This window comes from Equus asinus, chromosome 8 (assembly GCF_041296235.1).
Source record: "Equus asinus isolate D_3611 breed Donkey chromosome 8, EquAss-T2T_v2, whole genome shotgun sequence".
NCBI lineage: Eukaryota > Metazoa > Chordata > Mammalia > Perissodactyla > Equidae > Equus > Equus asinus.
In genome coordinates this window covers 78,144,516-78,157,633 of record NC_091797.1, presented here as the reverse complement: position 1 = coordinate 78,157,633, position 13,118 = coordinate 78,144,516, and the positions used below count along the sequence as shown (strand labels likewise).

At 54.3% G+C, this 13,118-nt stretch overlaps 2 protein-coding genes across 8 annotated transcripts in view; one reads left to right on the top strand and one right to left on the bottom strand.

Moving 5' to 3' along the window:
- ATXN2 (ataxin 2) overlaps positions 1 to 13,118 on the top strand; it is a 136,811-nt gene that overhangs the window by 118,846 nt on the left and 4,847 nt on the right. For 3 of the 6 annotated variants that reach the window (XM_070516044.1, XM_070516048.1, XM_070516042.1), the window contains one exon: positions 487 to 625. In XM_070516044.1, the coding sequence (XP_070372145.1) occupies positions 487 to 492 (6 nt within the window). In that variant the 3' untranslated portion in view covers positions 493 to 625. Of the gene's footprint in view, positions 1 to 486; positions 626 to 6,730; positions 6,747 to 7,984; positions 8,318 to 13,118 lie in introns of those variants that run through there. The other 3 variants (XR_011505331.1, XR_011505332.1, XR_011505333.1) reach the window with 3 other exon arrangements.
- Positions 31 to 13,118, bottom strand: part of SH2B3 (SH2B adaptor protein 3) — a 37,169-nt gene continuing 24,081 nt past the window's right edge. Inside the window, exons 3-8 of one of the 2 annotated variants that reach the window (XM_070516070.1) lie at positions 4,609 to 4,710; positions 4,433 to 4,524; positions 4,243 to 4,340; positions 3,926 to 4,140; positions 3,664 to 3,835; positions 31 to 3,494 (exon numbers count right to left, since the gene is read on the bottom strand). In XM_070516070.1, coding sequence (XP_070372171.1) covers positions 3,199 to 3,494; positions 3,664 to 3,835; positions 3,926 to 4,140; positions 4,243 to 4,340; positions 4,433 to 4,524; positions 4,609 to 4,710 — 975 coding nt within the window. In that variant the 3' untranslated portion in view covers positions 31 to 3,198. The remainder of the gene's footprint in view (positions 3,495 to 3,663; positions 3,836 to 3,925; positions 4,141 to 4,242; positions 4,341 to 4,432; positions 4,525 to 4,608; positions 4,711 to 13,118) is intronic. The other variant, XM_044775874.2, reaches the window with a different exon arrangement.

Below are 13,118 nucleotides of genomic sequence, written 5' to 3'. Positions count from 1 at the left end.
TAGAGCCTTTAAATATTGTGGCAACAAGTCAAGATTGTGAAAACTTTTTTTTAATTCACATGTAGCAATTTGTACATTATAGCAAAATTTGCATTATTCAAGAATAAGTTACTTGTACAGTACATAAACAATACATAAAAATTTGCCAAATACCTTCTGCCTATAATGGTACAAGATGAATCCATTATCTGTGTTGTCATTACAATGTGCTGTTTATTCCAACCAAACACTGGATGTCAGATGTGTCCTTGTTAAGAGGCAGTGGATAATATACTATCAAGTTCCTCTAGCCTGTGGGAGATGTTAGCGCTTACATGACATTTGCGATAAGAGACTCAGCCCTGAATAAAAGCATGAAGGAATCTCAGGCAACCCTTAGGGAAGAGTTCAAGGCCTTGATTTGAGGTTAAGAAACTGTTATGTAAAAATAGTGTTCTGTGGCCTAAGATTTTAATGATTGCTATTCCTTTTTCCTGCACGGTCCAGAAATGATCAAAGGCAGAAGATTTATACCAGATAAAGCCATATGGATTGCTGGTCTAAATTCAAGGCAGGTTAGTTGACTTAATTCTTTGGTGCTGGTGACTGTTAGTTTGTAAAAGTTCATTAAAGTCAGATGAAGGAAGTGATGGTGCTGGCAGCTGTCACGCTATCCTTGTTGTCTGTAATTAAAGATAACTGGAGGGATCATGATGCTCACTATCCATTTGGCACTCAGAGCCTGAGCTCTCAGTGGAGACTGGTGGCTTGGCCTTTTGTTGCCAGCAGCAGTCACATCGGGACTGGAAGGAGGGTGGTGGAATGTGCTATGACCTCGGTGGGCTGGCTGCAGCCAGCAGGGTCACTGCCTCACTGCCTATGAGGGCACTAAGCCCAGGGACCCACTGCTCCCTTTCCTTCAGCCTGACCTGCTCTACTAGAAAGAAAAGGCATTGGCTTAGTGTCACTTCCTCCCAGGCCATGAGGGAGCTTTTTGTTGGAATGTATTTCAGCTGTCCTGGTAACTGGGACACGTTTAGAAAGGAAAGGTTTTTCTTGAACATTTGACACCGAGGCAGTCTGGAGGTGGGTGACTTCCAATTCTGTCAGTCTGAGCTTGAACTTTGTGGTCAGTGGGTCAGAACTGCTAGTTTGCTGTGCCTGGCTTGTGTCTTGGCACTACCTGAGAATTATATATTGAGAGGCTGCTAAGAAGTGAGTGCCCCTGGTTTGAAGATGTCATGTCCCCCACTTCTGGCTGGAGGGAGGGAACTTTCCTGGTTCATTGTCTACTTGGCCCCTTTTCTGTGCAGACAAGGGGCAAATCTGGAACAGTGACTTGTCAGCATTGACTTTCAGTGATGAGCTTTCTCTTTTGAAAGAGAAATCCAGAATAGTGCTTACTCATCTGGTTCACACTTTGCTTAGCATTCGTTACTTAGAGAAACCTACTTGATGTGTAGGAAATGAAGACAAGTGTCCTTAGAAATGAACCACAAATCTGGATCAGGGTTAGACCTGCTTTACAATCGGTGAAAACACCCAGGATTATTGGTTTAAAAGTGAAGAGGTGGCTGCTTGCCTCTCCCCCTCCCCACCAAAAAAACACCACAGAAAATTCTAGAAGCAAAAGTCTGACTTCTGACCCCTTGAAGTAGAGAATGGTTGGAGGGAGCAGACCAAACCCTTACCCCCAGATAAGGCAGTCATCAGTTAGTTTTAGGCCAAGGTTTAATTTTAGCCTCTGATTGATGTATCTATAAATGTTGAGCTGTGCTAAACTCCCAGTTTCCTAGAAGCCACTTCGGTGAGCCTGGCGGCTGTATTGACTCTGCTGGCAGCCAGGAGCAGCAGACTCCACTCTGTCACTGCCACCCTTGTTTCTGAGCCTCTGTGTGAAAATTCTGGGAGGAGCCAGCCCCCCTATGAATTGTATCACTTGTGAAAGGCAAGTATAGATGACGATTTGACTGGAGGACCTCCCTGGATGTTGGAGATGGTGTGTGCCCGTGTGTACATGCACACACATTCTTCATCAGATGAGGCAGTAACCAGCTGGAACAGAATGTTGATTGTGGGCTATTAAAGGAGTTTCTCATTAGCTGTGGCACCAGATTCCTAGCTTCCATTTTGGCTCAAGAATGAGCCTAAAACCTTGTGGGATAATTATAATAAGCCATTAGATGCTTCAGGGGCTCTGAGCCAGCCCTGTTGGGAAGCATTTACTAGAAAGGGCTCAGGAGCCCTTCCCCTTTTGCTTGTCCCCCCTCACCCCTCAGTTTTAACTCGCACCATAGAGCTGCTGTAAACCAGAATCCAGTTTTTATTCGTAAGGCACCAGGGTAGAACTGTTCCTTGCCAGCCTCCTATTTCAGTAACTGCCTGAATTTCCCTGAGGGTGACACGCTTCACTTCTCTACATTTAGGAAGGACAGTGGCTACTCAGCAGCAGGTGACTGTCCTGAGGATGCAGTAGACAAGGAAGCCAGGTGTGCTGGCGCAGACCGGGAACTAGTCAAGTTGGGTTTGCATAGCTGTCTACAAAAATCACATGGGTATTAGTTCAAACAGTGCAATGAAATAAGCAATGGTTTAGTTTTGAAACCTGAATCCTTTGAAAAATTAATCTGAGGTAAAATGTTTAAAATCATTTTTGACCTTTAGCTTGTCCATCTGCCAGAGCTTGTCCTAAAGCTGAGAGTCAAAGCAGGATAGTTGTGGTCACCTGTGGTGTGGGTACAGCAGCCCTACCACATGGACTGAAGCTACAATGGGAAAACCATATGAGAATCCAGGGCTTGTTAGTGTTTTGGGCTTCCTGATGACCCCCCCAACACCCAGTAGAAAGCCTGTCATCATCTGTGACAGTGTCAGTGAAAAAGAGAACGAGTTTCCACTGCCAGCTCTGGCCCTCACCCCACCGCCTCCTCTCAGAGTAACGGGACTGGTCTAGGACCCAGGGCAGGAGCCAGTGGCATCTGTGAACAAGAACTACATCTGTAAACAATAAGGAGAAAGCCAGGTGATGGATGAAACTTATAGGAGGCCCTTTAACAGGCCTAATAGAAGGGTCACATCCAAACTGGAACAAGCTGTTAACAGTGTCCCTTAAATCTCTCTCTGAAAGGAAGAAAAGACAGTTACATTCACAGGTTCCCATCTCTGCTTGCTTGTGCTCCTTGAGGGCGTCTGTGAGGCCTGGGCCTTCCTCACTGCCTGTCAGAGAGGTGTGTACTGATTGTCTATGGCCCGCAGGTGGCTCCGGGAGGAGGAGTCCAGTTCGTAGTCTGAGTCCCGGGCTCGACTGGCAGGCTCGGGCTCCAGGTGCCGCATGCTGTTGGCCAGTTCCTCAGGCGAAGGCACCAGGTGGAAGATCTGCTCTGGGGGAGAGGATCGGCCTGGGAGACCCTCTGGGTTGAGCCCCCGCGGGCAGCCAGAAGTGCTAAGGTGGGGAAGGCCCAGCTCTGAATCCCAGTGAGACAGGGAGAAAGGGAACAGGACAGTGTTGGAGGAACCTGGGGGACAAGTGACCAAGAGAGAGACCACACCATCAGTGTTAATGGGGCAAGTGTTGGAAGGACACGAAACGAGATCTCTATGCCCCTGGGTGTGCAGCAAGCTTCCACCCCCTACCCAGTTCCCTGTGCCACCCACCCCCTTTATCCAGGGGCATTAGGGTCACACCTGGTGGCTGGGAGACGACTACCACATAGCTGGACAGCCGGACGTCACAGGCAGCCCCACACTCAAGTGGGATGGGTGAGCGCTGGAAGTGGTGCAGCATGTCCACCACCGAGGGAAAATGGAGGTGCTGCACGCGGCACTGGCCCCGCTCCGTCAGTGACAGGCGCAGGTGCTGCCGGAGACAACAGTAGGCTCAGGCCCTGACCCCTAAGGGCCTTGAACTTGGGGGAATGGGGGAAGCCCCACCTGCCCTGCCCCATACCTTGGCGATGCCCTGGAAGTTGAATGTGAGCACATACTCCCCACGCCGGGTCTCACTCTGCCGTACCAGGAACACTCCGTGAGCGTCAGGACCCTGCAGCTGAACCAGCTGAGCTGCCTTCACTCGGGAGATGGGGCCATGGAACCAAGGGTAGCAGGACAGGAAGTGATCTGTTTTCTGGCAGGCTGGGTCCAACAACCCCCCAGGAGAAGCACCTGATAGGAAGATGGGTGATGGTGAGCCCGTGTGAGGCCTTATATCCTGGGCTGAGGTTGGGTTCCAACACACCCAGAGGACAAAGACGCGGATCCACTCACCTTGGTTCAAGGAATCTGTGCTTCCCCTTGGAGAGTTGGATGTGCCGGCCTCTAGGGCTGAGGGAATATGCATTTCTGGGTCTGTGTTCTCCAGCCTGCTGGAGAAGAGGCTGGGGTTAAGGATCTGGGTGGGTCAGGGGTAGCAGTAAAAGCTATGTCACCAGTGGGGCCTTAGGGTCTGAGGCCTCACCCTTGGCCTGTGCACTCCCGGAGCTCAACCATCCACGAATTCAGCTGCTGCTCATCTCCCACCTCAAAGATGATGTCTGTCCGGTCCTTCACCTGGCAGAGATAAAGGGAACAGCTGTGTGGGATTCCTGAGGTGTGCATGTGTTACACCTGGGTGTGGAAAGCACCATCACTTACCTTCAGCACAAAAGTGTAGAGGTTGTCGGGCATCTCGAGGCGTGTGCATCGCCGGACTTCCTGGATGCTGGAACAGGCTGCTTGTAGCTTGGGCTTTGAACTCTAGGAGACCAAAGAGGACACTCCAGGTTTATCCCTGAAGGCCCTTCGCCCACCCAGGCCTTTGTGTTTTTCTGCAGTCTCCCCAGGGAGACTCCCTAGCTTGCAGAGTGTTTGTGGTGCTGCTGAGCAAGTGCCCCAAGCCTGGAGTAGGTCTAGCATTCTAGGTTGCAGGGGCCTGCAGAGGGCCCTTCACCTATGGCCTCTGAAGCAGTATCCCCACCGCCCCCTCTCCCTGCTTCACGTAGACCAGTGGCCATTCCAGCTCTTGTGTGTGTTTGCCTGCTGACAGCTGTTTCTCTTCCCACTGATAGGGCACAGAGCTCCCCGCCCCACCAGGTCACACTGGCTGCTGACCCCCCTCATCCCACCAGGCCCAGACATAGGACATGAGGGCATCCAAGCCAAGCCATGCTTCCCTCTGCGGTGCTGACTCTGCCGGAGGCCCAGGCTTTGTCGTGCTATTAGCTCTCCTCGAGTACAGGTCTGTCCTGGCCTAACAGCAACCCTAAGAAGCAGATACAATCAGCACATCTTAAAGAGAAGAAACTCAAATGCTGGAGGGGAAGTGATTTGCCTGAGGAAGAAGAGGTCAGGTTTTGAACCCCTATCCAAAGCATACGGCCTGGAACCTCCAACTCCCACACCTAGCGGATCTGCCCTGCCTTCAGGTCTTAGGACGAGGAGGGGTGGAGCTGGCTGTAGGGTGGAGTTGGCAGAGTAGCTTAGCCACAGGCTCTTGGGGTTTCTGCCGGCTTGCCCAAAGGGGCAAAACCTGGCATGGCTGGCCCCAGTTGCAGCCAGCCAGAAACCCACATAAAACCTTGGGCCCAGGAGTCTCCCCCGACATCCACCACACACAGGGTTCAGAGAAGGCAGGAGATGGCTCCCTACCTCTTTTCCAGCAAGAGTTCCTCTTCTAGGTCCTGACTGAACCTGGCTGGAGCAGGGGCTGACCCTGCAGATGCCTGTTGCCAGGGAGCAGGAGACTCTGGGGGTACCCTAGAACCCAGGAGCCAGCATCTCCAGGGTAGTTTTCTTAGAAGGGAGGTCACCCCTCAAGTGCCCCCCATCTCCTTCACTTCCTCTTGTGACAAGACTGCTAAGATCTTCTCTGGGTCACAAGGTGATTGGTGGCTGCCTCCAGCAGAGGCCAAAAGAAGATAGGAACAGGGGAAGAAGCCAGAGCTGAGGTGGGGAATAGACAGAGGAGGCCCCTTCCCTCCAGCAGCTCTTTTCCCAAAGGCCAAGAGACAGACTGGCACACCTGGGAAACACCACAGCCCCTACTAGCAAGCCAGCACAGGGCAAGAGTGGGGAGGTAGGAACAAGAGGCAGACCCAAAGGCAACTTGGTGACAGTGCGGCTTTGGGGGATCTACCACTACCCTCCTCTGCCTCGAAGGCACACCTTGAGCTGAGGCTGCCTTTTCAAAGGTGGTGCAAGAGCTGATCCCCAAAGCCATATGCTTAAGCAGCATCTCTGAGAGAAGGACGGGGACCCCGGGGCCAGGCCGCCTGCCTTCAGCCCCCCACCTGCAGGAAGGCTGAAGAACAGTGAAGTAAGAGGGCAGCCCAGCAGGAGAGGGTTGGGCAAACTGGGGCTCTTTCCAGTCCAGGCCCGCTCCCAGTCCTGCCCTGGTTGTTGGACACAGAAGTCTGGAGAGAGCAGCAGCAACTCTAGGAAACACTGCTGCATCATCTCACTAATGTTCAGATGAGGGCATGAGCTCAGAGAGGGTGCACAACTAGTAAATCCCAGCCCTGAGTGCCCAGCACCAGCCATGATGTTTTCACCTTTCAAGTTTCTCTTGCACGTCCCCACACCCCAGTTTCTCAGCCAGTGAGAGGTGGGGAGCATAGGAGTCTCCCACCTACACTGGACGCGCTGGAGTGCATGGATAACGGGGCCTCTGCTCTCCTGGCAGCTCTCACAGCCAGCCAGCCTCTCAGAGCCGCTCTTTCCTGTCGGCAAAATGGGTAAGGTACAAAGGGCTATTTCCTTCCTCTTCCTGCTTTTGCAGTTGGCCCTGCCTGGCCCCCCACCCTCCCTGCTGGCTCCGGGCCTTCAGGATCACTGGGAGGAAGTAGGCCAGGCCAAGAGGGGAACAGGCCTGGTCTTCCTTTCAGTTCCGCTCTGAGCCCAGGCCCCAGTGTGAGATTAACCAGCAAAGCCACTGGTTTCACTCTGAATGTGGGGCCTTCCATGCCAGCTCCACCCCCAGCAGCTGAGGAACTGCTGACCTGGCAGGCAGTGCTGAAGAGGATTCCACCTCGTCACCCACGGCCAGCCCTGGCTGCACAGATTATGGAAAAGCTCCTCCTTGCTACCATCTGCCTGCTGGCTGAGCATGACACGGGTTCTTTCCTGACTCTTCATAGCAGCCTGTGTCAGAGCCACCCAGGTCAGCCTACTCGTCTTGCCCAGAGCCACACAACTCTAGGGGCAGAGCCAGGTCTGAGCCCCAGCCTGCAGAGGATCCGAGCCAGTGTGCCTAACTACTGTGCTGCCTGATGGGGGAAGATGCCAGAGGCTTGGCCCAGATTGGAGAGGCGAGTGAGAGCACGGGGACAGGACAACCCCACTGGTGGCCACAGCCCAGCTGGATGGTCCAGAACAGGACTCAGGAGCACTAGCTGCTGTGAAGGGACCAGTGGATTCCTTTCTGCTTGAGTAATAAGATGGGATAGAGCTGTGATGAAGAAACCCAAATCCAAACCCTGGGGCTGTGTCAGCAGCTACAGGAACATTTGGGGGCTTCAGGTTCCCCTTTTTCTCACATGCTCTCTATTCTACCTGCCTCACAGATCAAACCAGGCCAGGAAGCAGCTGCTCTCTGGACCCACCTCAGAGTCACACTGTGCTTGGGTGATCAAAATAGCCAAACCATTCCAGGTATATCTGTGGTACAAACAGTAGAATGTCACCCCCCACATCCAGTGGCACCCACTCCTGGGGAGGAAGTCTTCTCAACTCCCAGCATCCAAAAAGCTGGCTTCTTTTTATGGCCATTATGACTCCAGTGGGAATAACTCATTTCTTTCTTTGCTCTGGCTGCCCGGAAGCTCAAAGACAAAGGTTGCAGACCTGCTCTGACTGTCCTCACATTTCTATAGCTGACTTTATCCGAGCTGTATAATTCTCTTATGCCTCTAGGCCTTAGGGTTCAGTTCCAACCTTGCCACTTGTATAACCCTGGACAAGCGGCTCAGCCCTCCATGCCTTAGTTTTGTCATCTGTAAGGTGGAGGTATTTAGTAGTCCGTCTGTTTCCACAGGGTTGGTATGGTGACTGGGTGAGCTACTGCAAGTGAAAGAAATGCCTGACTGACAAACAACTGTTAAATTTCCAGGCTGGGGTCTGAGGCCAGCCAAGCTACAGTGTGACAGTATTACAGTCCTACAGTGTTAAATACTACAGCTTTCCCTCCGAAGGACCCAGAAGCTCGGGGCACACCTGCTTTCTCTCAACCTTACAGACCCTGTTTGTGATACCCTGCAGTGAAATTCCACATAATAGAACCTACCTACATACATACCTAAGAGAACGGGAAGACAGCGGAATGTAATTTATATTAAAATAAAAGGACTTCCAATGTGACCGTGCAGACAACACAATGACCTACTTGCATGCTTCTGAGTCTGTTTTGAAAAGGTCAAGAACATGAAGGAGCCAGAGGGCAGGCTGAGCCCTGAAAGGACAGTTAGTCTGTTCAGTGGACAGTAAAACTGGGCAGGAAGTTCCATGGGCTTCTGCATAAGACAGCGGAGGCTGGCTCCAGGTCTGTCATCTCTAGGAGCGGGGTATGGACAGCTGTGCCTCAACCCACACGTTCACCCAGTCCTCCCCAACTCCCAGGGACCGAGGGTCCCTCACCCCCTCCTGCAGGGCTTGGGGCCTCGAGTCTGCCTGGAGAGAATGAGAGTGATGACTGGAACAAGGCCTTTCCTGTCGCTCTCGGCCTTGCTCTCCTTTATGCCGTCTCCTGGGAACCGTCCCACCCCTGCTGCCGCTCCGTGTGTGTGAAGGGGCAGGGCCACATGCATGTGCTGGGGCCAGGCATGGCCCCTCCAGGCTGTTCCAAGGACTTGGCTGCACTCTACTCTGCCGTGTGCTCAGAACCATCTCGAGTGGGGCCCTCACAACCACGGCAGAGGGACTGGTCAAGCTCGCACTGAGCTCCAGGTGCCATGGCCCCAGCAGGAACAAAACACGCACAGTCCCTGACTCCTGGAAGCTCTGAGACAGATACCCAACAGGAAGGAGACCTGAAGGGCGAGAAGCCGTTGGGAGCTGGAGTGGTAGGGAGGCAGTGAAGGGCCAACCTCAGTTACAGAGGAAACAGGGCTGAGCTTCCCAGGTGCCAGGAGGGCCCTTGCAAAGGCCCTGAGGTGGGGAACTACACAGGCGTTTAAGGAGGCTGACTGGATTCGTGGGCTGCAGGAGTCCCCGGGGGCCTTGAGGCTATGGGAGTCAGTCTGGGCTTATTCCAAGGTGGAGGTGTGGGAATGGATGTACAGATCTGGAACTCATGTTAAATACCTAGAAGCAGGGCTACTGGTTGGGCCAGACCCAGCTCTGACCTGCCTCTTTCATAGGAAGCTGGAGGGGAGACATCTCATTCACACCTAGGTGGCCGAGGGCCTGACATGGAGGGCCCCATGGGATGGGCAGGCTGGGCCCTCACAGTGGCCTTGTTCCAACCGTTGTGCCCTGCCCAGCCACTGGAGGGGCCTTTACTCCTCGCGTGGAAGTCCCGAGACTCCCCCACCAGCCCTCTGGCAGTTGCCTCCCTGAGCTTTGTGGCCTCATTCCCTCCTGCAAAGAGCTGCAGTGGGACAGGAAGTAGGACATAGTATACGGCCAGAGGTCTGGGTCCCAGCCACACATCGAGGCCCCCGTGCCCTCCAGGCGGCATCTCAGTGGCCTGGGGCCTGGCTCTGGAGGTGGTTGGATGAGCCTAGCTCCATCACTTCCTGCCTTTGGGAAGCTTGGGCATGGTGCTGACTGCGGCCTCAGTTTCCTCTTTGGTAACCTGGGGTCAGTAAGCAGATCCTGCTGGCCTCCCAGGAGGAGGGGTAGGATGGGAGGTAGTCTTGGATGAGGGCCTGAAAATTTAAAGGATCAGAGCAAATTCTAGATCCCAGTAATGGATAGCTGAGTCACCCCATCCCAGCCTAGAGCCCAGAATGGAGGCTGCCTGGATGAGTGAATGAAGAAACAGATGGAACATCATTATGGAAAATGCTTAATCAGGTCTTACTGACTGGTATCAAAACAACAACCTAAAACACGAACAAGAAAAAGAAAATGCCCCATCTTGTTCCAAAAAAGATTTCAGTTGAGTTACAGGGGTACTCAGAGCAGGAGCGAGACAACTGCTAGAACATGGACCAAAGTTTCACTTGCCACAAATTCATCTCTGAGTTTCCTGGCAGCCGGTGCAAACAGATTGTGCAACAGAGGGCAGCCTCTCGTGCACGGAGACTCATGTGCGCAGCAGTCCTGGTGCAGACACCTGTTGAACCCAGGTGTTCCCCAGACTTTGGCCCCCAGTATCCTGCTCAGAAACCTCACTGGAGCCCACACACCCACCACACAGCAACTTCCGCATCCTGTGTTTTGGGAATTCGCTCTGGCCTTGAGTCCCAACTCTGCCTCCTCCTCCACAGACAAGTGACGCCTCTCCCAACCTCAGTCTCCGCTTTTAGAAGGTGGGATGACAATGCCACTACCCTCCTGGGAGAATTTGGTGACACAGTCTGCAGGGGCACTCCCAGTGGGCGTGGAAAGGTCCAGGGAGGATGGCACGAGGTGGAATGGGCACTCCGCCTTAGGAACCCAGTCTTAGGAAGACCGATCTGCTCAGGAGCAAAAAGCCCCTCCCTGAGGAAGCTTTCCTCCATTGTCACTCGTCCTGCGTAGCCGCAGCAGCTTCCACAGCCGTCTCCCTGCTGCTCAACCCCCAGCTTAAGGCCTCCCTGCCCCCATGCCATCTTTGAGTCTTCAGCAGGGCGCAGAGTAAGTGGCTATAAATGTTTGCTGAACAGTAGGGAGTGGAGAAGGTGGAGGGAAAGGCATCGGAGGCCAAGGGGATAGCAAGAACCAACACCCAGAGGCCAGCAAGTACAGACGAATCCACAGGACAGCAGGGGCAGTTCTGACAGACCCTCACACCACCCTTCAGTGAGCGCCTGCTGTGCCAGGCCCTGGGCAGTGGCTGTCCACCAGCGCTTCTGGACTGTCCAATTCACAGGAAAGAGCATCCTATCAAGGAATGGAGGTGCTAGGACCAAGGACGTAGGAAGGTCACTGTCCCAGAGTCAGGTACGGTGACACTGGTAGAAACCCATGACAGCCTGCTCTGGGCCACTGTCTGCCTGAGGAACAGTGTCCCATGACCCCTACAGCCCGCGAGGCTGCTGTTTTATCCCTGCTTCACAAATGAGGAGCTAAGGCCAAGAAAACCTCCTGGGGCATTGGTCACGAGCCAGAGAATACTACAGCTGGCTAGCCTGGAACCTCTGGAAGTGAGCCTGGGACCTGCCTTTTAACGTGGCCCGCGGGTGGATGGGAAACCCACTGGCATCTGAGGGCCATCTCCCCCTCCTCCTCCAGGCACCAGGGAGCCACAGGAGGCTTGGGGGAGAGAAGGCACAGTCCATCCCACAGAGGCAGAACAGCGACGCTGGGAGCGTGGGCTCTGGCCAGTGGCCTCAGCCTCGGCAGCCGCTGGGTGAAGGGGGTGTTCACAGGAAACCCTACCGTAGGGGAGCAGGCAGAACAGGAGGACTTCCCGAACTCCCTGGGAAGTGGGCAGCATCAAAACTGAGCTGCCATCCGTCAGTCCATCAGTGCTGCTCCCAGACGTGTCCAGAATCCAGCCATTTCCCATGCCCTTCTCTGCTCAGAACGCTCCTGTGGGCCCCATCTCATGGAGAATAGAAACCCGGATCCTCACCATGGCCCACAAGACCCTGCACAGTCTAGACCTTGTTACCTCTTCAACCTAATCAACTGTCCCTTTGCTCAAACTGAACCAGCCACACTGGCCTCCACTGTTCCTTAAATGTACCGAGCACACTCCTACCTCAGGGCCTTTGCACCTGCCGTTCTCTCTGAAAGGCAATTCCCCCACATCACAAATCTGGCTTTTCTCAGATTTAGGTCTCAGCTCAAGTGTCACTCCTCAGGAAGGCCCTCCCTGACCACAGTGTCACATACACACAGTTACCATCACAGAGCCCCCATTACTTCCTTCACTGCATTTATCAACCTGTGAAATGAGCTCTGTGGGACTCACTCTTCTCACATGGCCTTCTCAGCACCACATGGTGTCTGGCAGGTTGTGGGTGCTCAGTTTCATTCCAACAACAAATACCCCCCGACAGGCCTTTTGTTTGCCAAGTGTCGTGAGTGCTGAAGACCAGCGGGCACAGGGTGTGGCCCCCTGCAGACCCGCCTTCCCAGTGAGGGCTGTGGGGAAGTGACAGGGATACTTCAGGTAGTGTGATCAGGGCGAGGATGGAGGCCTCGCAGTCGGGGCTGTGGGCTGGGCGTCCCAGGGCTCCAGCTGGCCAGGGCAGAGGACACCCCCCAACAGCACTGTTGTCAGCCTCCTGCTACACATGGAGAAATGGAGGCTCTGAGAGGCAGAATCCGTGTCCCCGGCCATGGAGGAGGGGCCAAGTCAAGCTGGGGCCCAGCCCGGAGCCCACAGCACACGCAGGCCGTGCTCTTCCCGCCCCAGGCCTCTGCACGTGCGATGCCCTGCCTGACCCAAACTGCGGGGCTTGGCAGAGGAGACCTCCCCTCCTCCAGGGAGCCCTCTCTGATCACCAGGTCGTGGTTAGTGCGGTTCGTGTGCCTCTCCCTCGGCGCGGGGCTTATCAGGCCAGGCCATAATTTCCTGATGATGCAGCCGCCCCCACCATCTGACTGGGAGTTCCTCTCGGGGTGGGGACAGGGCACCAGACCCTGTTCCCAGCTGGGGCCCAGCACCGGGTCCGGTCCTTGGAGAGGGTTTGTCAGACGGGTGAGTGGCTGGGTGCATGCTTGGGGCCCCAGCCCGCAGCCGTGTGGGGAGGGAGGCAGATATGGGGGAGTGCTGAGTTCCTCACCTGCCTTGTCCCCAGCCCCTCTGGGGGCAAACTGAAGGCGAGGAGCCAGTGCCAGGGGCTGAACAAACGTTGGAACTGCAGGCCAACAGGTCACTTTCTTCCTCTACCCACAGCCAGGGCCCCCACACCAACCCCCACGGGACCTTCAAATCCTGCTTCAGCCACCTTTCTCTGGGTGACCATGAGCAAATCACGTCACTTCTCTGTGCTTGGTTCTGCGTCTGTAAAATGGAGGTGACAGCGGAACCCTCAGCGCTTCCATGAGCGAACCTGCCTGTTGTCCCCAGTACA